The sequence below is a fragment of the Akebia trifoliata genome, chromosome 10 (assembly GCF_017979445.1).
Source record: "Akebia trifoliata isolate Shusen 1 chromosome 10, ASM1797944v1, whole genome shotgun sequence".
In the NCBI taxonomy this organism is placed as follows: domain Eukaryota; kingdom Viridiplantae; phylum Streptophyta; class Magnoliopsida; order Ranunculales; family Lardizabalaceae; genus Akebia; species Akebia trifoliata.
In genome coordinates this window covers 7,537,011-7,562,643 of record NC_141384.1, presented here as the reverse complement: position 1 = coordinate 7,562,643, position 25,633 = coordinate 7,537,011, and the positions used below count along the sequence as shown (strand labels likewise).

At 34.5% G+C, this 25,633-nt stretch overlaps 3 protein-coding genes across 6 annotated transcripts in view; 1 reads left to right on the top strand and 2 right to left on the bottom strand.

Moving 5' to 3' along the window:
• Positions 1 to 856: 856 nt before the first annotated feature.
• Positions 857 to 7,902, top strand: LOC147393030 (cryptochrome DASH, chloroplastic/mitochondrial-like). Its single transcript, XM_086455377.1, has 13 exons — positions 857 to 1,307; positions 3,069 to 3,208; positions 3,302 to 3,517; positions 3,614 to 3,754; positions 3,935 to 4,009; positions 4,884 to 5,000; positions 5,100 to 5,146; positions 5,298 to 5,374; positions 5,646 to 5,721; positions 5,827 to 5,896; positions 6,232 to 6,355; positions 7,076 to 7,125; positions 7,542 to 7,902. Exons 1-13 carry the CDS (start codon positions 872 to 874, stop codon positions 7,746 to 7,748), a joined length of 1,776 nt encoding a protein of 591 aa, XP_086311503.1. The 5' UTR covers positions 857 to 871; the 3' UTR covers positions 7,749 to 7,902.
• A 457-nt stretch (positions 7,903 to 8,359) lies between these two features.
• LOC147393029 (uncharacterized) lies at positions 8,360 to 13,338 on the bottom strand. The gene is made up of 5 exons (XM_086455378.1): positions 12,937 to 13,338; positions 12,377 to 12,446; positions 12,096 to 12,234; positions 9,499 to 9,562; positions 8,360 to 8,796 (listed from the first exon to the last, which is right to left on the bottom strand). Exons 2-5 carry the CDS (start codon positions 12,390 to 12,392, stop codon positions 8,623 to 8,625), a joined length of 393 nt encoding a protein of 130 aa, XP_086311504.1. The 5' UTR covers positions 12,393 to 12,446; positions 12,937 to 13,338; the 3' UTR covers positions 8,360 to 8,622.
• Positions 13,339 to 15,281: 1,943 nt separating this feature from the next.
• Positions 15,282 to 25,633, bottom strand: part of LOC147393028 (vacuolar protein sorting-associated protein 54, chloroplastic-like) — a 35,142-nt gene continuing 24,790 nt past the window's right edge. For 2 of the 4 annotated variants that reach the window (XM_086456452.1, XM_086456453.1), the window contains exons 15-19: positions 23,533 to 23,694; positions 23,116 to 23,183; positions 21,245 to 21,325; positions 20,850 to 21,116; positions 15,282 to 15,713 (exon numbers count right to left, since the gene is read on the bottom strand). In XM_086456452.1, coding sequence (XP_086312578.1) covers positions 20,978 to 21,116; positions 21,245 to 21,325; positions 23,116 to 23,183; positions 23,533 to 23,694 — 450 coding nt within the window. In that variant the 3' untranslated portion in view covers positions 15,282 to 15,713; positions 20,850 to 20,977. Of the gene's footprint in view, positions 15,714 to 20,849; positions 21,117 to 21,244; positions 21,326 to 23,115; positions 23,184 to 23,532; positions 23,695 to 25,633 lie in introns of those variants that run through there. The other 2 variants (XM_086456454.1, XM_086456455.1) reach the window with 1 other exon arrangement.

Here is a 25,633-nt window from a genome sequence, read left to right as displayed (position 1 = left end):
ATCAAAGAATTAAAAAGTAATTAAAAGATAAAAGATAATTGTATTGAATTTCATTTTTAAAACTCCTTATATAGATAACGTTATCATAACAATTTAAAAATCTTCTAAAATATTAAAAATGAATTTTCTTCCATCTATAATATAATACTAACTTTCTAAACTTATTAAAATTCAATTTGAACATTTTAAAAAAATTTAATTATAAACAAAAGAATAAAAATTAAGAAGAACTAATACTCCCAAACAACTGACAAATATAAATCTTAATAGAACTAGAAAATATAAATATATCGTAATAGAGTTAAAAAATTACTTCAGACTCTCTAATCAAACTTGTAATTATTCTAATAAGGTAGATGTCCTACATCAAATTCAATAAGAACAATCGAAGCTCCTTGATTTTCATTGAAGTCTTTTTGAGAAGTCCAAGAGAATATCCAAATCTAGAAGGTTTTCTATTTTATACAATACCTATTGTACATAATCCAATGCCATACAAAGAGTCCTCAAAAGTATTTCTATACATAGAGGGGCCAAGATATATCTGATTTATGCGAATTTGATTAATCTCTTCTGCAAGGACCCACCTTTGAGTTTGATCTTCGTAATCAGAATCTGTATGTATATTGCAGCAACCTACAATACGCCACGTGGACACACAAGTTTTGTCCAGTCATAGAGAATGTTCTGACGTGGCATAAAATGGCAGGCTTTGTCTCCCAAAGATCTTGTGGTCATGACTCATTATTTGTATAGAATAACCCATTGGCTTAAAAATTTCCACGTCATCACTAACTACCAAGCCTACGTGTCCAACACCCAACAACATCTTAGTCTTCATTCCCTCTCTTTCCTACAAATTCTAAACAACATGACTATTAAGCTCTCACCCTACTCTTCCTCCTCTGTTTCTTCAATCTACCTCAAGAATTTCATATTTCCTTCAAAACCCACTTCAAATATCTTGTTTTCTCCCCAAATTTATCTCTCTAAACACTCCCAAATCATGAATTTAGCTTCAGAATCCAAACCCAAATCAGTTTTTCCATCTCAGTTTCATGTTCCATGTCTAGATTCCGATGAAATCGATCGAATTGCAGACGAAATATTTCAAAGGTACTCGACTTCGAACATGGGCAGGAAAGGTGTTGGGATTGCAATTGTTTGGTTCCGGAATGATTTGAGAATATTGGATAATGAGGCATTGTACCGCGCTTGGAATTCGTCCGAGGCGATTTTGCCTGTTTATTGCATCGATCCTCGGCTTTTCGGGAGAACCCATTACTTTGGATTCCCCAAAACTGGAGGTACTTAATTTTATTTCCATAAGTTTGAGCTAGATTAGTTAATTAGTTAAAAATTTTAGATATATATATGAACTTTGATTAATTGTATTTTTTTTTTTTATGGAACGTGTAGAAAAATTGCTGTGAGAAACAATGTCTAACAGTCAGAAAAATGCAAATAAAAATAAAGATAAATTAACATAGAATTTATTTGGTTCGGTAAGATTGCCTATATTTAAATGTTAATGGAAAATGCCAGAGAGTGACATTAAAATTGACATTGTTTCACACATTGCTGACATGGAGGTTTGTGCTGAATCATGGATGCTTTTCATCGAGATACGAGTGAAAAGCATCTATGGTTCTGTACGCACCTCCACGTGCTAGCAATGTTTGAAATGATGTCAATTTTCATGTCACTCCAGCACGAGTCAATGTTAATTGCTTCCTTCAAGTACGAATAGAGAAAACAAACCGGGATACCCAAAAATAGGGTTTTGTTAATGTGTGCCCTAAGGACACATGTTAAGATGTATTAAATACATCTTGGAAATCAATATTTGAGGGTATTTTTTGTAGGAAAAAATTATTTTGAGGGTATTTTAGGTCGGAAAATAAATGTTGGACGTGTGTTTAATGCGTCTCAACGTGTGCCCATAGGGCACATGTTAACAGCACCCCCGAAAACAATACAATGAAGCCCATTTCTTCTATTGTATTTTATTGTTTTTGCAAGAAACAGAAGAAGAAGAAGAAAAATGCACAATAAATAGTTATGCCCAATAAAATAGAGAATGAAGAGAGTTTTCATGCACTTGAAAATGTGTTCCAAAACTCGAAATTTGGAGTAGTAGTTATGCTGCAGTGTATTAAGTCACTTTGAATCGTATAAGCCAAGTGACTGTTTAATTTCTAACTAAACCTCTACTTTACAATAACAAAGTAGAAAGGAGATGTTCTATATATTAGCTTGGGGGAAATCCTTTTGGTATCCAATATGGGGAGAAAAGTGAGTGATGTTTTTTACGATGTTTTGAATTTCATTTTCCTCCTAAACATTTGAGACACATAAAACCTTTTGAGATACCAATACTTGAAACATAAAAGGATTCTTTTGAAAATTAGAATAGAATAATGCTGAAGTGGCTAGAACCTCATATCGCACTTCCAGCTTGAGGTACAGCACAACTCTTAAAAATAAAGTCATCATCATCATCAAGGCCTTTGGGGTCAGCTTGTTAAAACAGAAAATAATTAAGAAAATTTCTAGCATATTATAGACTAAGTCAATTATATATCAAGGTTGGGGTTTGATTCTTTATCCAATGTTTCATTTACGATTGCGAAATACTGGAGTAGAATCGATAAGAAAAATGGCTTATTTCAGTTTACAAGGAGATTACGAGAACCCAGCACTCGAAGTTTAAGTTAATGTTTTTTCTTCATTAGCTGTTAAATTTCATGCATTTTTTAGATTTGTATACAAGAACTCTGGAAGTTTTCATCAACTTGTTGTATTGATATAGAACTCTAAGGACTTGATATCCGATCAAATTTTTGAAAGATAGCTATGCTTGATTCAATGGTCTATAGTTGAATCTGCCTTATCTTGTTAGGTTTTCTCACTTAGATAAAGAGAGGGCGTTGAATTTGATAGCCTCTGAAATATCGACTGAATACCAACGGGTTTTGAATCTTAAACCCAACATGAATACAAGCATATTTCATTCATATTTACTTCTTTGAATGACAACTTAATAAACACTCTACTTTTCTTGGCAGCCTTGAGAGCACAATTTCTGATAGAATGCTTAGCTGACTTGAAAAAGAATCTGATGAAGAGAGGCTCGAACTTGCTCATACAACATGGGAAACCCGAGGATGTTCTCCCTTTAATCGCAAAATCTTTTGGAGCCCATACAGTTATAGATTTTATAATCTTAATTTAAGCTAGAATTATATAAACTTTCATTCTCTTAACGCAAGCTTTGCTGATTGGGTTCTTACGGTATTAGGTGTATGCCCATAAAGAAACTTGCAGTGAGGAGCTGATTGTAGAGCAACGTGTCATGAAAGGTCTGCAACAAGTAACACTACTTCAAGAGGGGCAGACCATCCAACACCATATTAATCCAAAGCTAAAACTTATATGGGGGAGTACTATGTACCATGTTGATGACCTACCATTTAACCCGGGAAGTGTACCAGATGTGTATACACATTTTCGTAAGGTAAAGTAAAGATTGCCTGAAAATTGTGCAAAGTCTGAAGTCACACACTCACATCCTAACGCAGAAACTTATGTGTGTCGATGAAACCAACTACAGTCCGTTGAATCCAAGTGCGCAATCCGAGGTAGCTACAAACTTCCAACATCACTTGGGCCTCTTCCTAGTAGCGGTTTGGATGAAATTGGAGGGTGGGGATGCATCCCTTTGATTGATCAGCTCGGGCTACATCATGAAATGGTGAAGTTTATTTTCTTTATGGGATAAGGGCTTGATGATGATTATCATATGATTGGTCACAAAATTGATTTAATTTATCTTCATAATTTGAGAAGATTGACCATTACTGTATCAATGGGTAGAGATAAAATATGATAACCTATTAACTCGTCTCTTTATCTGTTTCTTTGCGAGATGCAGGTCAACAAAGGTATGTGCTTTCTTGGGGGTGAAAGTGCAGCATTGGGTAGAGTGTACGAGTACTTCTGGAAGAAGGTACATAAAGGACAGATTATTCTAGTAGTTTTTTTTATATATATTATCAGAGAAGATTGTTTATTGTTCTGAAAGAACTAGAGCAAGACAAAAAAGAATGTGAACAGAGGTAGGAAGAGCAGATATTAACACACTAGAATTACTAGAAGATTCAGCTTTTGACACATAATTTGAGGACCTAAATTCTAATCCAAAGTTTCCTTCTTCAGTTGGGCTGATTCTTTGAACAAAATTCTAACTTTGGATCAGATTAGGGCCAGGGGAATCATTTCGGTGGGCTTTTGTTACTAGAGAAGGGGGGAGTCAGTTGATCATCTTTTCATTCATTGCCCTCTAGCTTTCGAGATTTAGTGTCATTTTCTTTCATAATTTCATGTACTTGGTGTTTTCCCAATTCTTTATTGTCTCGTTTCCACTGTTGGAAAATCAAATTAGGGGCACAAAGAGAGGATGCTTTGGTCTATTACCCCTTTTGCGGTGTGTTGGGGGTATTTTGAAGGAAATGAATTTGAAAGTGTTCAAGGGAAGGTTCATTTGATCATTAGCATTTTGAGTTTTATCTTTTATTGGTTGAAGTTGTTTCCAGCCTTTGGAGGTGTTTTCTTGGAGGATTTTTTTTGGTTTTTAGATGGGACTCTCTTTGTAGGTCCTAATTTTCTCTTTTTTATTGTAGCTTCTTTTTGGCATGCCTTTCAGTCTCCTCCTTTTCATTAATGAATTGCTTGATATATGTATATATATAGAATTAATGTTGGATTGAAAAGTTACTACTCTATACGAATGGTCCTAACCTGCTTTTGTCCCTGTGATCATAATTCTTATACACCGTAATTATATGATTATTCAATTTCTAATAACTTTCAGTTGCATGTAGGATTTGTTACAAGTTTACAAAGAAACAAGAAATGGGATGTTAGGACCCGATTACTCTACAAAATTTTCTCCATGGCTCGCCTTTGGAAATCTCTCTCCGCGCTTGGTTTACGAGGAGGTATATAGAAATCGCTTTCATACTTGCATATAACTTAGTTGTGTTTTGTATTGAGAGATAATCGTAATCCTGGATAAAGGTTTCATTTGATTTGTTTAGGTAAAGAGATATGAGAAGGAGAGGCAAGCAAATGATTCTACATATTGGTATTTGTTTTACTATCTCCATGTTTTTTTTTTTTTTTTTTGTTTTTTATTCAAGTTTCTTGGTATGAATATATTGTTCTTTGTAGTTGAGTTAAAATTTTCTTTCTTTCTTTTTTGGATGATTCACTTATTCTTTTTGTAATGGTTTCAGGGTGTTGTTTGAATTGATATGGAGGGACTATTTCAAGTTTCTGTCAATTAAATATGGAAATTCTATCTTCCATATAGGTAACAAACAGATACCAAGTTTCTTACTTTTCACTGATTAATCATTAAAAATTAATATAGTTTAGAAAGTGTTTAGTTGGTTGAACATCTCATTAAAGTTACTTTTCACTAATTAACATAGCAAATAACAGAACATGTCTCGAGAATGTCCTTTATTGATCATATTGGTTTTTCGTACTTTCTGTTATCGAGATGGAAATTACATTGATCTATGTTTAAACTTAAATGCAATTTTCAATTTTTTTTTCCTTTATGATGAAACATTTTTCAGGTGGCCCAAGAAAAGTGGAGTCTAATTGGAGCCAAGATCCTGTTTTATTTGAATCTTGGCGAGATGGCCGTACAGGGTAGATAAATCATTACATATCTTTCTTTCTCTTTTTAATTTAATAATGACATATTAAGACTATCTTTGATCCAAAAAATAAAAATCCGATTTTGTTAAATTTTAGGTACCCTCTCATCGATGCTAATATGAAAGAATTGTCCACAACTGGTTTCATGTCAAACCGGGGACGCCAGGTAAATTTGTGTCGATTGAGGAATATTCTTATATCTTACTCTGCAAATCAATCAAGAAACTTGTACAAATTTGGGCCCAAATTAATCATGTCCGAGTAATTCCAACCCAAAGGTGTTACAATTTTAACTATTTCAACGTAGGTGTCATTTTTCAAACCTCTCAATTTTTGAAAAGAAATCAATATCTTTTGTCACTTTAATTTTTATTTTCTGAAAAATTCATGCATATTGGAAGCCAAAGTATCATTTCTCGAATTGTCATAGTTTGCTCCAGAGTCTCAAAATTACTGAAAAGTTCTCCATCAAGGAAAAGTAATCATCTGCAATTGCTATAGATTGTTTGTTCATTCCTCGTTCGAGATATGGGCATCGACTGGCGCATGGGAGCTGAATGGTTCGAGACATGCCTGTTGGATTATGACCCATGTTCAAATTACGGGAATTGGACCTACGGTGCAGGTTATTCATTCACTCTGAATTTCTGTTGAAAAGAAAACTCTGGAATTATAGATAGAAAATCGTTTTTTTTTTTCTTGATGATTGAGATCATATATTGAATTTTTGGATTCGTACACTTGATCAACACTATTAGTTATGACTGTAAAAATTTTACAGCTTTTGTATTACAAAACATGAAAATAAAAATAGAAAAACTAATATATTTTACTGATATAGCCATTTTGAGGGGGGCCAATCCACTTTACATGTTGCCTCATCAATGGGGGCAAAACCCCTAATGAACTTCTCACAATTTGTTCTCTTATATCCCTATATCTGTAAGACACTAATTTATAGCCAGCTTCTTGGAGATAAGATAGGAAAGCCAATTATTCTAACCAATTCAAATCACTAAAGAATTCTCATGATCAAACACAATTTTGGTAACTACTGAAAATCTAATCCAAATCATTTATACTAAATTGGGTTTGTAACATTTTGAAGTTGCTTAGTACTTCCCTCATATTAATTACTTGTTTTTTTTTTCTCATTCAATTTTGCAATTAAAAGTAGAAGATCTTTGTGGGGTTTTTTTTTTTTCTTTTAATTTCATTCCAAATTACGAATTTTATTGGGTTCATTCTGCCAACCCCAAAATCTTTGGTATAAGGCTTTAATGATGATGATGATTCTGAAATCCGAATCATAAGCGCTAAAATATGATTTGTCCTTTCTTAATAGGCGTTGGGAATGACCCCAGAGAAGATCGTTACTTCAGTATCCCCAAGCAAGTAAGTGAAACCTATATTATTTTTAACTAATTATTTATTTTAAGATTAGATTAAAGGAACTTAAAAATGTCTATATAGCATGAGCTGAACTTGTCGAAAACTGCTCCTTTTAACTATTAGGATTGAATTTTCATGGAAGTTAACTTTAAATTACTCAAAACTTTTCTTATTTGAATCATAATGGAGTCTATAGTTTTCAATACTTTATCCCAATTGTAGGATCAGTTGCACAAATCTTGTTTTACCATTCCACTCCCAACCTACCACTATAACAAGCTCAAGCTTCATTATGAAAAAATAAAAAAATTAGTTCAAAGCATCTCTATTGAGATTCTATTGTCATCTTTTTTCTGGATTTTGTTTGGAACATTTTGAATCACTGCTATGTCTTAACTCTTTACTATCCTTTTTTTCAGGCACAAAATTATGATCCCGAAGGGGAGTATGTTGCTTACTGGTTGCCCGAGTTACAAGCGATTCCAAAAGATAAGAGGCACTTCCCTGGCAAATCATATATTAAGCAAATTGTACCTCTGAAGTTTGGAAACACAAACCATGGATACGCTCATACTAATATCAATTTGAGGCAAAGGGAGCGGCAGCAGAAGGCGTACAGGAGATGAAAACGTATTTGTTCTTAATTTGTTGGATTAATTATTAATTACCTCTCTCTTTCAATACTAATAATGTATTAATTTTCTTGTAATGTCTAATTCTAATCTTTGTGTGAAAAGGGTACTGTTTTAGGTTTCAAGCAAAGTATGTAAATTCCGGGAATTTGGATATAACATTGAAATCGAAGTAGGGAACGATGAACCGAAGTTCGTTCTAGAGCTATCGGGTTGTCGCTAGCTACTGAGGGTTTTTTTCATCTTTGAGAAGTACATAAAATTAGCTTACCAAGAAGGTATCTTCAAAATCTCCAAATATTTCACAACAAACATAAAAAACCAAAAATGATGATGACAATCTCTTATAGATCAATTGCTCCTTCCCTTAACATACTCGAGTTTCTTTCTTTCTAAAGGTCCCATCGTATGGGAAAACTTTCTCGAAAAACCGAACACAATCAACTCTCAAATCCCTCAACAAGAAGATCAATAATGGAAAAAATCCCAAAAATAGACGACATATGCAGTATCACAATGGATCCTGACTTCTATAACTAGAATTACTGAAGATAGGATATGAGCAAATCAAACATAAGAAGCCAATTTCACAAAAGCAAAGCATCTATTTGAAACCCCCAAACCAGTAATTTTATTCATCAATACTGTCTATCTGACACTTAAAGTTATATAACATAAAGACCCTACCATAATATAGGTCCAGACACACTATATGATGTACATGACGGAACTCTAAAACCAAACCAACTAAATGTCCACATAGATGAAACTTCTTAACTTAAAAAGAAACTATGTACATGCTGATCAAACCTGCAGTTTGACACTATAGAACTTGCTCTCACTCCCTCTAGTAGCTTGCAACAATGTCTCAAGCCATTGTCGGGATGCTTCGAACCCTTCGGGCCCGATCAACACTGTCTAAACCTTCGATCTGGACACCAAAATTTGATTGCTGAACCCTCTGCTCGCAGAATCGAGCATCTTGAATAAGCGGGTTGCTAGCACGGATTGGAGGAGAAACTGAATACAACGGTGGGGATGCCTACAAAATGACAACAGAAAGAAGAGTAGCCAAGAGAGCGAAAGCAAATTTTAATCCTCATGTGTCACATTTTCCTTGGTATATTAAAAAACGGAAAAAAAAGGTTGATATTTTAATTAATTATAAAATAAAATAAAAACAATAATTTAAAAAAGAAAAAGTACAAAAAATGATATGACATGTTGGACTGTCCGACGTTTTTGAAATCAATGGACAGTCCAACATTTGATTAAGAGAAAAACTTTCCTTACTAACTTGATAAGATTCCAAATCTTAGCAAGGATCGTTGAGCTCAAATGGATTACCAAATTGGCAAAATCCAACACCATAGCCCTCTAGCTTTTTAGGAAAAACTTAGATCCAAATAATAATAATAATAATAATCTTTTTGGATGGCACTATCCTTATTCTAATTTCTATCCTACTACACCGGCTACAGCGGTTCAGTCGTTCAGACATGCATGGGCATTTTTAGCCTTTGAAAAGATATGAAAGCATGAAATTGCTGGACAGTCCAGCGATTTCAAAAAAACGCTGGACAGTCCAACACTTTAAATCGGTTTTTGTAATTTTTTTTTCTTTTAATTATTATCTTTGTAGTAAATAATTGGAAATCAACCCCTTCTAGATAATTTTCCCAATGATTAGTCAAAGAATACAAGCATTTTACGATGAAAATCAATAAAACTTGCAAAGAGGTACCTTGCTTATGAAGATATCAGAGAGCTCCGCTCCAACTTTCAGATCAGTGAGCTCTCCACATTGCCTGGACATTACAGTATTAAAGTTATACTAATAAAGTAATAGTACCAAATAAAACAAAAATGGAGAACAATATAATTGTTTGTTAAAGAAGAAATGCACAGTAGCATCCAAAAGAAAACTTAAAACATCCAGACAAGGGACCTAAAACTTGAATCGTTCAAAATTTGAATTATTATTTCTTGAAAATCGGATTGTATCCATACTTATTGAAATTTGTGACAGATATTCCTCATTATATGTCTTACTTACAACTATTAACCATTTTCCAGACATCATTAATGATTATTAAATGCGTTTCTTATGTACTATTTTAGAGAAAATGTAATAATTCTATTTTATTTTGGGTAATAAAAATATTATATTAATGTCTCGTTTCGATCTCTATAGAGAGAAATATTTTGGTATATTATGTGAAAATTTTAATATATGCATGGCCTATACTTCAATCTCATTCTCTCATAGCTATAGAGTTGACAGGGAGAAAGTGTCATTATTCTGATTGAAAATAATCTTTGCCACCCTTTTTACATAACAAACCATGGAAGGATGTGCCCAATAAAAAAGTATGTTGATAACTTACAATGGAAAAAGTGGTACATAAATACGCTACTAGAAAGCTGAAGAATCGTCAAGATATAGTAGGAATTGCATGTCTTTGCTAAATAGTTAATCGCGACTTTTTCAAAAAGCCGTGATTTTTACGAACATCACGATAAAAAACCAGGAAAATAAAAAAAGAAGATTACCAGTCCAAGATGATGCAATAGTAAGAATATATGACCTTGGTGAAGATTTTGGTGACCATGTAACAAATGAAGCATCATAGAATAAGGATGCAAATGAAGGTGACATAGAATTTGATTATTTTGATTGGTTGATGAGTCCTAACTTGGTTCATGATTGCAATCTTTTTATATTTTGATTACATAATCCTTGATGTGTGGTTGACCTGTGGTTACTGTCTATGAATGAGTGGATGATATACAATATGGATTTGGTGATTTATTATTGTAATTTAATAAACAGCGCTAACCCTAGAACTCGATTTTTCCCATTTTTTTTTATTTCCAAACCCCAACTTGGTGACTAAGGTGTAAGTGAAGTTTCATTGTATATTAGGAATACACTCCCTAACCTATAGACCTTTTTTGAATTCGGTATATAATGTTTCTCGAGAGAAAGAAATTAGGGACATGTTTGGCATTTCTTCCATCAATCTAGATCTACGCCATATGGTGTTGCATTTCAGACCAATTGTTGCCCAAACAGAGACATTCATTCTTCAAGGAAATAACAAAGGCAATTTCACACATTAAATAGAATGATTAAAGGTGGAGGTTGTGTCCTAGCTCTTTTCTTAAAGGAGAAAAACACTTTATTAATTGATAATCTTAGGTCTTATCTCCTAATTTAGTGAATGGAGGATCTCATTAATGAATCAAACAAGAACTAACGGGATTGAAAGCAAACAGGGAATATGTCTTCCTTTTCGGGAGTGATGTTCTTTGGATAATAATAAGTTGACCGACCAACAAAGACACGTAAGAATCACTGAAAACACAATTGCACGTAGACATTTTCTTTCTTCTTTTAATTTTTTTATTTTATAAATAGAAGTAGAGATTTATGAATTTTTTTTTTTTTTAAATGAACTTGAATAGAGGGATGGTAAGTGAGAGAGCCTCACTAAGGCCAAAACCAAACACGTACAAGTTACAACCAAAATCAATAGAATTATTTCCTCCCACCCAAATACAAATCATTCTTCAAGTTGTTTATTGTTGTTATTGAATACAAAATCCTCCTCACCCTACTCCACCTAAGGCCCCAAGAATCAATGACCATTAGAAGAAGCAAAACTTTTAACTTCTATTAGTAATTTTCTTGAAGAGAATGCCACTAAGCATTAGAAACCAAAATCTAACTCATCAATGCACAGGACCAATTCTATTTCTGTGACCAACAAAATAACGTTAATTGACAATTTTCACATCAATATCTATTCAACCACCACATCAGTTTAAAAGCATCTGAATCTTGAAATTTTTATGGGTTAGTCATTTTTTCATATAGAAAAAATGGTCATGAGAATATCAGTTATTTTGGAATGCAACAGTTGTGTCCAAAACAGTATTAATAAGGAATCACCGGGCCTTTCCAGATACATAAATCAAAAGAATCAACACAATACACCTAGTCAATGGGAATTGAAAAAATTGTATAATTCATGAAGAGATAAAGAAATATATTAAACAGAACACATGTATGTCACCCTTCCAATGAACAGGAACAAATTTACCTATATAATTTACATACATAGACCAATCAAATCATATTTCTGTCAGTTTCCGAATTAATCAATTAGAATTAAGAAATAGGATTTAGAGATAAGGAATACACACGAATAAATCCAGCCGGCCCTTTCTAACTTCAAGCGGTTGTTTCATAGGCATTTACCCCCAATTGGATTGGGAGATCGAATTGATTATAGAACAGGGGTTTTTATTAGTGAAACACAAAATTGATAGACGAACCTAATATGTCGTCTCCTTGGTTTGGGACACATGACCACTTCATTCTTGCTCAGACACTTCTCCACCATGGCAGCTGTCCACAGTTTCCTCAACTCCCTGATTTCTTCAGGGAAATTCTTCTCATGCATTCTTGAGCCCACTAAACATGGTTTAGAAAAAACAGAATTTAAAAGCTATCAAACCAACACGTTGAAGCAAGAATATTGAGATTCATACCGCAAGTTTTAGAGGATTCAAGACATTAAAAACACCACAAAAAAATAAATAAATAAAATAAAAACCTTCCATTTTCTCCATTAAACCTCTGAGTCGTTCCTAAAACAATTTAATACAAGAAAGGAGAAAACGTTCCTGCAAGATAGGCAATGAGTTAGCATGTAAAAAAGATCAAGTCACAATAAATATATATTAGTAAAGGAAACACCCATCTTCTCCAAATAAAAAAATAAAAAACCGAACTTGGGGAGGCAGCTAAAATCAGTTCTTCACATAAGCAAGAAAAACATGCAAGTCGCATAAAAATAATGTAGTTTACTGTTCAACACAAAGATTCAAATAGCAAGTTAAAGAGGCAAAAATAAAAGATAAAAATCATTAAATTAATTCAAATAAAGAAATTTATAACTTGGAAACTCGTCCAAAACAAGTCAAAATTTCACATTATAGTTTCCACAAAAAAAACGAGCAGATAGCTTCAACCACACCATGTTTTCTGCATGTGCTTAAGCTGATTATAGAAATCATGATCTTTTGGTTCTTTCAAACAGTAGATCATCCAATTGAGCTAAAAGACTCCAAAAAACTGACGAAAAATATTAGATTAAGATAAAAGCTTAATTACCTCAAATATTACCAGAAATCAAACAGATCTGTCCCTGTTCTTAGGTTTAAGTCCAGATTTCTTAGAAAAAATCCAAATTTTTAATAACAAATCAGATCCAGATCTCTCTTCTCCCTTCCGCGCTGAGAACCTCTATCTTCAAGCATGAAACAAGGAAAACAAAGCCAAAAAAATTCCAACTTGAATCTAGATCTTAACCTTGAAAGATCTGAAAATTGGACCAGAGAGCGACCTTTCGGAGAGAAGAAATCAAAATAGAACTCGAATTCAAACCCTAATTCTAAAGAGAATCTCCTCAATGGAGCGGAGAGAGAGAGGAGAGTGAGCGTTTTTCTTTCGTCTCTCTTTCTCTCTGTCTCTCTCTCCACGTTGCCTCGCTGCGAAGGAGAGAGAAAGTAAAGTGAGGTATGAGTATTTATAGACCTTGTGATATTTTACTTATTAATATTTTTATTATTATTATATATATATATATTTAAATATTTAAAAATGGGACAAAGAGAACCCATGTGGTTAGATAAGAATGGAACGTGTACTTTATTTTTTTAGGGGAAATTATTTAATAGTCTCTGGCGCTAATTTTTCTTTCAATGTAGTCCTTGACATTTGTGGATTATCAAAATAGTCCATTTAATAAATTCCTATTTTCAAAATAATCTCTGAATCTCATCATCATCATCAAAGCCTAATGATCTTGATTCTTGATTGGTGATCATGATCAATATTATATCTTGAAGTGGATTCTTGGAACTACATACTCTTTAGCATTAGATTTTTAGTCTCATGTGTTTATCATTTATTTTACCGTTCGAGCATCTTTTTAGTGAATTATATTCGATAAATATGATATTTATGTGACGTCAAAGACTTTAGTTGGACATTACCAATCTTTACAATCATGAATAGTTTTTTACAAGAAAGTAACGATATCTTTATCATTTGTACAATGACCTTATTGTAAATAATTTTTTAAACGACAAAAATATTCAGTCAAGTTTGTATTGATCAAGGAATTTGTTTCTAAGAAAACATGGATTAAATTAATTTTACCATTTGATTAACCCTAAAAAAAATCAAAAAGAGAGTTGGTATTCTCTCCCGAGTTGATTGCACCTAGATTAATAGAAATTAATGATTCCAAGGAAAAGAGAGTCATGGAAAACGAATTCTATCATTTGATTTTTGTTTTCAAGAGAACAAGAACCTTGAGAGAAATTCATAGGACTTAGAAAGTGGGAAAATCATTTTCGCGGATTAGAAAGGGTAGGATGATAAAACATTTTTAGCCTAGAGTTGAAAATTACTTTGGACTGGAAAATGAACATGAAAATTGTATTTTCCCACCAATTAATTTTTCATATCCAATCGTTGAGATCCTTATTTTTTTGCATTAAAAGATTAATAAATTTATTTTTAAAGAATATTTATGGAAGAACACTTGACTTTAGAGATTGATTACATTCCATTATTTGCTTACCTTCTCCGTAATTTACTTATATAACCTATACAGTTCCCTTTTTTAATGAGCTCACCATTTGTTGTTTATCCTATTGGTATGACTCAATTTTCCCTTTTCTTTTTCTTTTTCTTCTTCTTCTTCTCCTTCTTCTTTTTAATAGATCATTTCTAGTTCTTATATGATTTTTGCATAAAACCCTAACAATCTTATATAAGATTGAAACTTTAAATATTTTGAAATGTTTCAATTGAGAACTTTTGCTTTAAGATGAGATTTTATTCCTTCACATGAAGGTAGTTTACATAAACATAAAAATTTACTATCTGCGAGATTTGTGGAATTGGATTAATGGTGTCTCAAACTAGGATGGCAATTCCAAACTTTGAAATAGACTCCACTAAATGTGCTCCAACAAATAACATATGCTAAAATCGATGTTATATTTGACATTGATTTTAATATATAAAATGTTTTTTAAATCATAAAAAGTGTCTTTTGAATGTTTTTTTTTACCAAATTATCATCCAACCCATATCAATGCAATTTTTTCGAGACGAGGCACGTGTTAAATATAACATTTTTTCACTTTATTATCTCAAAAAATGAACAAAGCTTAAAATTTTCTCACTCTCAAAGCTCAAATTAACACAGCTTAGAATTAATGGAATGACAATTTCAACACAACAAGGATAATTTTGTTTTCTACTCCAACCATAATAATTGGGTGACCCTTACCATCGTCTCATGGACTTATTTTTATTTATTTTTTGGGGGGATTACCAGTAAACATCATTAACAAACTAATCGAAGAAGAAAAACAACACTCCTGGTTTTTTTTTATAAGAACCAAGAATCAATTCACTATAATGTATCAAGTCAAATGAAATTTGACAAAGAAAAATGCTCTAATGCAATCCCTTCTAAAACATAATTGCAGAATTGGATGCATCTGCTACAATGAGGTGAATAATGGCAATTGATTCATATTCTAGTTTCCAGAAAAAAAGCAAACTTTCATAACAAAATTCACTCACTGATACAATTATTCTCCCTCACCAACAAAAGAAAAACATAAATTAAAAATCAAAACAGCTACTGTTCACAAGAACTTTTACACAATCTATTTGATCTATAAACCTAAAATTTCAATTATGCAACCCAAGGAGATCATGAGTATAGTAGCATAGTTCATAGAGAATTATGTATGCAGTAGTGTGCTAACATAACATTCTACCAACGCAAAACTCCAGTCGAAGTTCGGATATTATACGAGGGTTTCAGTCCTGTCTCCATCTTACAACCAGAGTGAAATAAAAACCTGCAAGAGTTTTCAACAATCAGAATTGTACATGGAATTTTGTTGAATAATTGTGCAAAGTACTTAAAAGTATAACAAAGGGTCAAAACACGAGTATGGCGAATATCACAGAATAAAGAATAAGTGTAGTGTCATCTAAATGATACAATGTAAGCATAGACTACCTAAGAATTTATCCAGCTGTGGAAAGTAGAACCAATACCAAATATGTGGAAAGTAAATTTAGTATTAGCATTTATGGACATCATCATCATTATATTGGAATACTCTATTTAGTTGCTATTTTAGTCATAATTACTTAGTAGTGATAGTCTTTTATTTATTTCTTACTTGTAAGGATTTTTCTGTAATTTGACTCTTTTAATTAATATAAATTCCTACCAAACTCTCACAAAGAGACTTGACTATTATTCTTTTCAAATTCTTTTTTATATCAAAGTCAAGAAATTTCACCCCCCCCCCCCCCCTCCCCTCTCTCCTCCTTGGTTCCTCTCCTTCTCTATATTCACTAAACTATAACCTAGAGTCAGCCTCATTCGAACTTCTCCCCTAAGGGGGTCTTTTACCTTTTCTTTTTTCTATCACATGCTGTAGTAGTGCGCTGTGATTCTACCCTATGTTATGGTTTCTGCAAAAATTCACTACGATAACAGTGTTTTTGACTGTTTAAGATATACGGCAGCAATAGGAACAATTTCTGGACTGTTTGAGGGTTTGCGATTTAGGTTCTAGTCTTCTAGTGGAGACCTGCGATAGCAGCAGGACTCTTTGGGCAGCTTGTAACTGCTGTGTGGGTTGCCGACAGCAACAAGACTGCTGTCTGGGTGTAGCAGCAGATATGTTGGACCCTTTGGGTGTTGCGACAATAGCAGAACTGCTGTTTAGGCTATTGTGGAGACCTGCGATAGTAGCAGGTTTGCTGTTTGGTTGTTTTGGGCTGCTGTGAAGACCTGCAACAGCAGCAGGTTTGCTGTTTGACTGTTTTGGGCTGCTGTGGAGACCTATGATAGCAGCAGGATTGCTGTTTGGGACCTGTGGTTTGCTGTTTGGCTGTTTGGGGCTGCTGTGGAGACTTGCAATAGCAACAGGTTTGCTGTTTGGCTGTTTTGAGCTGCTGTGGAGACCTGCGATAGTAGCAGGATTGCTAGTTGGAACCTGCGACAACAGCAAAACTACTGTGTGGACTATGTAAAAGCCCTGCGATAGTTCTACTGCCCTTTGTACCTATGGTTTATTTCACTTTGGGCCAATACTACGGGAGATCTCCCCTCAAACCAAAGTTACTTCCTTTCTGGCAAGTAATGACGATAAATCCAGACTCTGGGGGTAAATTTTTCAATCCAACTTATCACCATTGTCCTTCTTGATGGCTGAAACTTTCAGTTATAGTCCCGATCTATGCGACTCTATCTAAGTAGTAGAGGGAAATCTGGATGGCTCTCTGGGATTGTTAACAAACCAACACTTACTGATCCTAAATTTGAATCATGGAAGATCGACAACTGCACTATCCTTAGGTGGTTATTTAACTCCATGGAGCAGCGCATCTATACCATGTTCATGTATCATGAGACAGTTCCATCTTTATAGTCAGCACTTACTTAGACATACGCACATGCCAGGAATGACTCGAGGATTTATGAGTTTTATCGAGACATAACCCAGGTTACCCAAAGGACTCAAAATGTAGCCGATTACTTCGGATTCCTTCAGCCACGTTGGGAGGAACTTTCTCATTATGAGTCTATGGTTGAGTTGTCTTCAGAGGCACTCGGTTATGTGGTTAAAAGGATTGCTTGACATCAGGCCTACCAGTTTCTTATGGGTCTACATTCAAAGTTTGAGGCACTTCGGACACAGATCCTCAACACCACCCATTTACCTTCTTTATTTGAGATATTTGCGACCATTGACAGTGATGAGCGTCATTGTCGTATATCTCCTCCTCAAACTCAGGCTCCTAGCATTCTTTCTACTCCAGCTACAGATCAGATAGCCTTAGATGCCAACTCAAGTTTCTCCGACTCTCGTACCTCTAGATCAGGGAATCTTGGTCGTGGTCGTGGTTGTGGTAAAGGGAGTGGCCTTACTTGCAGTCATTGTGGGAAGATTGGTCATGAGAAGACTCGCTACTTTCAACTCTATCCTCATCTAATACCACGATCTTCCTCCACTTTATCTTTGAGACAAACTGCTCCTCGTGCTACTACAATAGAGTCCTCATCTATTCCTTTCAATGATCTTCCTTCACTTGGCACGATTGACTTGCAATAGCTACATACTCAAATTGCCAATATTGTCTGGGATCAAATTCAAGCTCACTCAAACCTCTTCGACTGCGGCCTCAGGTATTACGCCTCCAGGTACATCCTCTGCATTCAATGTCACTCGGTCTGACTCTACTCCTCTGACATGGGTTATTGATTCTGATGCCTTTGATCACATGACTGGTAAGTCTAACCACTTTACTTCTTCTGTTTTTTCCACCACCCGTAGAGAGGCTCGCCTTGTTGACGGATCTCTTACACCTATCCACAACAAGGGTATCATCCCTTTATCCTCTGGGATTTCTTTATATTCTATGCTTCATGTCCCCCACCTATCTCTTAATCTTTTGTCTGTCAGTAATATTACTAAATCTCATAATTGCTCAGTTACCTTTTTTCCTACTCAATGTATTTTTCAGGACCTAACTTCGAGGAGGATTTTTGGCAAGAAGTATGAAAGGGATGGATTGTACTTTTTTGGATCTCAGCCTACTGCTCCGGCTTCTGTGCTTCCATCATCTGGTAGCCACATATTTCATCACAGACCCTAGATTTATAGCATTCTCGCCTAGGACATGTCAATTTTCAACACTTATGTTCTTTATTTCCTACTTTAAAAACTACGTGTAACGGACATAAATTTTAGTGCTCTGTGTGTGAACTTTTTAAACACATATGTACTTATATTCCTCGTATGCATCGATTTAATGCAATTTTTTATTTAGTTCATTCTGATGTGTGCGGGTCGTCCCCTACTACTGCCTTTAATGGTCATCGATATTATGTTACATTTAAAGATGATTATTCTCGTTGCACTTGGATTTATCTGATGCGTTCACGTTCTGAGGAGTTCCCAATTTTTGTTAATTTTCTTAAAATGATTCAGACTCGGTACAATATCACTGTTAAATCCATTAGGTCTGATAATGGGGGGGATAATATGCTGCTAAAGGGTTTACATAGACCCCGGAAAAAGATTTTGATGTCACATTTGCTCCTGTCGCCAAACTCTCCACTGTTCGACTTCTTATCTCCCAAACTGCATGTAACTCCTAGCCACTTCAACAACTTGATGTGAAAAACGTCTTTCTGAATGGTGATTTGACTGAGGTTATTTATATGGACCCTCTTCCAGAGTTTCGTCTTCAGGGGGAGTATTTTAGGAAAGTATGCTGCTTTCTTAAATCTCTGTATGGCCTAAAGCAGTCCACACGAGCCTAGTTTCAACTATTTTCTAAGGTTATTCTTTCTACGGAGTTTTCTAGATGTCACTTAGATCATATTTGTTTTGTTCATTAAAGAGTGGATGGTCATTGTACCATTGTTTTAGTCTATGTGGATGACATCATTGTGACTAGAGATGATACACAGTGGATTGATAGGGTTAAGATGTTATTGGGTCATGTTTTTGAAGTTAAGGACTTGGATCTACTCAAGTACTTCTTAAGGATAGAAGTGGCCCGCTCTCGCCGTGTATATCACTATCTCAGTGTAAATACACATTAGATCTTCTTCAAGACACTAGGATGCTTGGTTGTCATCTAGTTTCCTCTCCTATGGATTAGAATCGTCTTCAAGCTGATTCTGGCTATCTTTTATCAGATCCCTCTTCTTATCAGAAATTTGTAGGTTGTCTGATTTATCTGACTAACACTAGACCGGACTTGCCATTTGCAATCACTGTGGTCAATTAGTTTATGCATACTCCGCGTAATTCTTATATTGATACAGTTAATCGCATTCTTCGCTACTTGAAGTCACATCTTAGTCTTAGACTTTTCTATGTGTGATAGCAAGTCTGCTATTATGCTTGCTTTTGACTCCAATCTTCATGAAAGAACTAAGCATATTAAGGTTGATATTCACTTTCTCAGGGAGAAAGTTCGATCTAGTGACCTTCAAACAATCTCCGTTCCGTCTTCAGATCAGCTTGTCGATATGCTTGCGAAGTCTGTTGGTCCGTCTATCACTAATTTTCACCTTGTCAAGTTGGGTTTAGTTGATATATTCGCCCTACCTTGAGGGGGAGTATTAGAATAATCTAGTTAGTTGCTATTTTAGTCATAATTACTTAGTAGTGATAGTCTTTTATTTATTTCTTACTTGTAAGGGTTTTTTTGTAATTGGACTCTTTTAATTGACATAAATTCCTACCAAACTCTCACAAAAAGACTTAACTATTATTCTTCTCAAACTATTCTATTATTATTATTATTATTATTATTATTATTATTATTATTATTATAAGATATTGCCCATAAAAAAAAGTGCACTTACAGAGAGAGTGGTATGTGACCGACACATACCCATCAAATTAAAAAGAAGAGTTTTGTAAGACGGAACAAGACCAACTATGTTGTATGAAGCAGAATGTTAGGCAATCAAGAAGCATTATGTTAATAAATTAAGCCTAGCAGAGATGATAAAGATGTTGAGATGGAATAAAGGAAAGACCAAGAGAAAGCCGATAGAGATGGTTTGGGCACATTCAACGAAGACTGCTTATAGCCACAATTAGAAGGAATATATAAGTTGCAGTTCTAAAAGAGAAAGTGGACAGCCCAAAAGAAAGTGAATTGAGATAGTGAAAGTGGATACAAACATACTTTCAATAACAAAAGTGGTTCTGGGAAGAATTGAATGGAAGACAAGATTCATTTAGCCCACCCCAAATCCTTAGTTAAGGCTTCAATGATGATGGTGATGATGTTTTACTATGAAGCACAAGCCATTAAATGCCAAGTAATACATTAGGGACCATAAATGACAGCCATGAAAAAGAGAATTTTAAAAACATGCTAAGCTGCCATACAATATCAGTCCACAACTATTTTACAAAAAAATAAAAAATCAGTCCTGACGTCATTACCTTAATTCAATTGTACAATGTAAGTGTGCAGGTGGCAGAATTGATTCCTTGGATGTTCAGATAATGATCCCTTCAAATTTGGTTGGTGTTGATACAAATGTGGTGGGTTTGCTACTTTACATTGAAATTTATTGACCAGCTTCAGTTTCAAATCTTTGCGACAAGAATTCATCAAGTTGCCCCGAGTTCGGAATACCATCACTTCTCAAATTATCAGAAGGCAATGACCGAATACATCCAAGAATGTGTTGAATGTCCCTATACAATCTGGTACATGCAATATTGGAATGTTAGTAGAAAATAATCCACTTATGTATTAAAAAGAGCAAAAAATATTTGCCAAACTAAACCCTTAAACTTGTTCTCTGCAAAAATATATGCTGTCAGAAAAGTACCTGTTCCTTGCTTGGGGAGTGTTAATCTCTAATTTCAAAAATGCTTCTGAAATTTGTGAATGGAATATCTGAACCACTTGCCTGCAAGTAGCACAAGTGCTAGTTATTATATAGCAGGAGCAGCTGATATATAGAAGTAATTAGTGGGCCTTTTATGTTCTACTGAAGGTAATCACAGAGGTTTTTAGGCAGCAGAGTCTCCAGGGATAAATGGCCCAAATGAAAGTGTGTCTCACACCATCTTTTAGGATTCTATGATAGAAGAGTGGAAATATTAAGAAGGATAAAATTCGAAATGCTTTCATGAAAATGCAGGAGTAACCCCTTGTAGGTAATAAACTATGGAAAAGTTGACTGAAATGGCTTTGGAAATACTTGAATGGAGGAACAAGATTCATTTAGCTGATCCCAAATTTTAGGCTTAAGTGTACAAGGCTTGAATGCCTCACAATATTACCAAAGACATTTTGCGCATGGACAGGAACAGCAGAATCTTTGATTTGGGAGTATCTACTTGAGCCCCATTGGAAGGGACATAGTTTGAAGCATGTGAATGACAGAGTATGCCTAGAGACTCCCCGTATTCAATTGATAGCCATTAGATACGCGAGCTAGGTTTGTGAACAAACTATTCACCAACCTACAGTTGCACTGTAACCAACCTATCCCATGTCCTATGTAACCAACCCATAGAAACCCACTCATCTCATGTCCTGTGTAACAAACCCATGTCCCATATGTAACCCACCCTATGAAATGTGAACCAACTCTGCCCATGTTAACAAAACTAAACCATTGCCTATGTAATCAGCCAACTCATGAAAAGTATGTTTTGTTCCTGTGAACAGAAACTATGTACAACTATTCTATAAATGAGTGATCCAATCATGAAGAATCTATGAGGAAAACTTAAGTTCTATTTGCTTTTATGGTATCAAAGCATCTCTAGGAATACTCCTAACCAAACAATCTTCACCTGTTTCTTTGTTCATCTATTTTCTCCCATCAATGGCTGCCCCTTACACCTAATCAAACACTGGAATTCCCATTCCTCACCTTACTAATTGCATCTTCTCTGGTGTATTAGGACAGACCATTCCATATGCTGATGGGATGATCCATTGTCCTGAACACACATTTGTGGTTCTGATGATAAACCCACGATCACTCCAAATCCAGCATATGTTGATGGCATGTTTATCTCTGAAAATTTAGAGTAAGCATTGTTGGGCCAGCTGATCTATTAAGATATGCTCACAACAAAGTAAAGTATCTCAGATTAGGGAGTCGACTTAGCAAAATACGATTTTTCTGACTATGTTAGGCAGAGGGGATCAATTTAATATAATTTAGAGACATAAAAAGAATGCCCCACCACGCTGAACAACATACTTTTCAGGAGATCTTTAGTATCCAAGCAAGCCTATGACATTCACTGCCATGGAATCAAGTAGCAAAAATACCATTGAGAGGTTCTCGGGGCTAACCTGCTCAGATTTTTAGCCCGACATTGTCTATCTCTGAGCCTTAAAGACAGATATAGCTCTAGATAGAGTTGAATGACGACAAAAAGATTAATTTTTCCAACCCCCAATAAGTGGGATCTTGCATGGATGATGATGATATATCTACCTCTAGGCTAAGGATCAGGGTTACCCTCACAGATTTCTTGTTTCTTTCTTCCATTCTCGAGGAAATTGCCTCCTGATTTGTAAGCTTTTTTCAAATGAGTTTTCTAGCTCAAATAAGTTTTTCTGGCCATAGTAACATATCTTTCCATGCAGATAGAATAAAATTGGCACAATGCCAAAAAGGGGCAATGTTCATCAAATCTCAGCCTGTAAACACTGCATGTTGGTCTTAAGACTCACTTGAAAATTGCTTGAACATCTATTTCATGAAGAGTTCGAGATAAGACACGCTGAAGAAACCCAACTTCCTGTGAACAAATTAAGACATGAGAAGCCAATCAAGTCTTTATTTATACTAATAAGAAAAAAAAATCAGGTCTTATTTATCAAAGAAAATAATTGACTCAAATTAAAAACAGATTAAATAAAAAATTTGGGCACAATTAGATAAAATTATAAACCAAAATTTTTAAGAAAATTTTCAACAATGCCAATGCTTAAACTTGAATATAATGCTCTATCAACCCCCCCACCAAAAAAAAAACATTGATTTAGCGATGTTAAAAAATCTTAAATGATGCTTGAAGTTTGTATGCCTAATATCACTCATACCAAGAGAACAGTTAATATGATAAAGTATATCCAGAAGTATTCCACCTTGGTAAGGGATCGAGCAAAATGACTGGGCTGTAAATCATTATCCTCTGGCCTATTCCAGCTCTCAACAATTTGGGACAACCCACGTAGGTGAAACAACAATCTTTCCCTCATTATCTGAACTAGCTTTGAATGTATTTCATCCCGGTGAACCTTATAATCCTGAAATTTCGAAGAATTGTAAAGAAGCATGGTGTAAAATAACATGACAGACTGCAAATGAGCTGTCAAACTACAAAATGATTAGATGAATTCACACAAAAAATACTCTAAAATAATTTCTACAATATCAAGACCTATAAAATAAGAATATCAAATTAAAAAAATATGTTGTAGAATGAAAAATTAAGTCCAGCTCTAGAGCTAGAGGCCCAAATTGAAAGGTTTATATTTAACAAAATTAAAAAATAAGATAAAATCTAACGAATACTAAAGCACTACAGATATTATGTTAGCAATCTTCTCATATCTTAGCTATTCTATATTTTGATATTTTGGACGCATCAAAAAATAAGAGCGGGCTTCAGCAACCGAAGGAAAAAAATTCAAAATAGATAAGCATTTTGATGCCACTGATTGTACAGCCCACTTTACCAAGTCTCCAAGCATGTAGCACTTAATCACTCCTCCCAACAAAAGAAGAAGGCTTACACTACTCATGTGAACAAGAAAAATAAAATTAAGGACAAGTCTATTTAGGAAAACAAGGTGGCAATTAAATTCAATGTTCAGGAACATACACACTTTTTTTTTTTTTTTTGAAATTTGTAAGAACTTTTAAATTTGTTTTTACGAAGGAATTGTAATTAGTTTAGGAAAATAAGGAGGCTTATAAAATTCCAAATTTTTTAGTCTAATTAAAAGGGATCAGGAATGACTTGTTATTACAGTTTTGATTATCAATGAATGGAGTTTGAGATTTTAGTGTTTTGTTTACACTACATTGTCTGGATAAAGGAAGAAAGTTAAGTCAGATTAACAACCAGTTTAAAATTTTTGCCACTTGCCAAGATGAACCCTGATGAAGTAACAGGATTTGTTTAGCCAACCCTAAATGTTTAGGACAAGGCTTTGATGACAAAGAGAGAATATCGGTGTAAATTCCATGATATTTGGTCCCACGAGCTTCACTAGGGTTTGGAATTGTTGAGTTTTTTTTTTTTTTTTTTTTTTTTTTTTTTTTTATGTAAGTTCAAATTTTATTAAAGAAAAAACAGGTCGAGGTGACCCCAAGGAGTACAACAAAACTTATCACAAAAAGGCCAAAAAGAAAAAAGTACCCCCCTTCTAGTCTGCTTCCAAGTTACAAATATATTCCCACCTTACGACAAAATCCTCAAAGAAGATCCCCTTAAACTCTTTAAAAACCTTACTTATCAAAACTCTAAAAACCTTCCCCCAGAAAAACAACAAACCCTAATTGATAAAATAAAATCATGTAACTAGAGCTCCCTCCCCTTAAAAGTACATCTATTCCTCTCCTTCCAAGGCCCCCAGCAGATGGCAAAAAGGAAGAAGACTCCATAGATAATGCTTGGAAGCTCTAACAGGATAACCCCAGAAAATCCAAGACTCGAAAAGCTCCCTTATTGACCTTGGAAGGCAGCCAAATAGACCGAGGAAATGGGATCACACCTGCTGAGCAATTCCACAATGCAAAAGAAGATGATCTGCCACCTCCTCACTCCTCAAACACAACATGCAACAATTAGGAGTTTGGATTGTGGGGTTGCTTTTTCCAATAAACGTTGGTTACAATTCTTTTTGTCATTTGTACAAGTAACCCATTTATGGATGAGTGTTCTTGGAGTATTCGGGCTGGCTCTGAACCTATGTGCCTATGACTTCGTTTCCCAGGAAATCTACACCAAAAATATTCTTTTAAACAAAGGTATTCGTGCTTGGATGGCGGCTCAGAATCAACCTCAAAAAAACCTTATATTCCCTGAGGAGGTTGCTAGGGCAGTGATGGTATCTTTTTTTCTAATCAATTTGGGGTTTGTTGGATTATTCCCTTCACTAATTTGGACTTACTCCAAAGCCAGTAATATTTTTTACCTCTTCTTGAAGGTGGATATTATGGAGCCTTTCACGATTTGTT

Bases quoted from the DNA above. Each gene is read 5' to 3' on its own strand.
- LOC147393030 (XM_086455377.1), top strand. From the start codon at position 872: ATGACTATTAAGCTCTCACCCTACTCTTCCTCCTCTGTTTCTTCAATC. The intron at 5,001-5,099 runs GTATATAGAAAT...TGATTTGTTTAG, and splicing joins CGCGCTTGGTTTACGAGGAG to GTAAAGAGATATGAGAAGGA. The intron at 7,126-7,541 runs GTAAGTGAAACC...CCTTTTTTTCAG, and splicing joins ACTTCAGTATCCCCAAGCAA to GCACAAAATTATGATCCCGA.
- LOC147393029 (XM_086455378.1), bottom strand. The intron at 9,563-12,095 runs GTTCGTCTATCA...TGTAATGTCCAG, and splicing joins CCAAGGAGACGACATATTAG to GCAATGTGGAGAGCTCACTG. The intron at 8,797-9,498 runs GTACCTCTTTGC...GTCATTTTGTAG, and splicing joins CTGATATCTTCATAAGCAAG to GCATCCCCACCGTTGTATTC.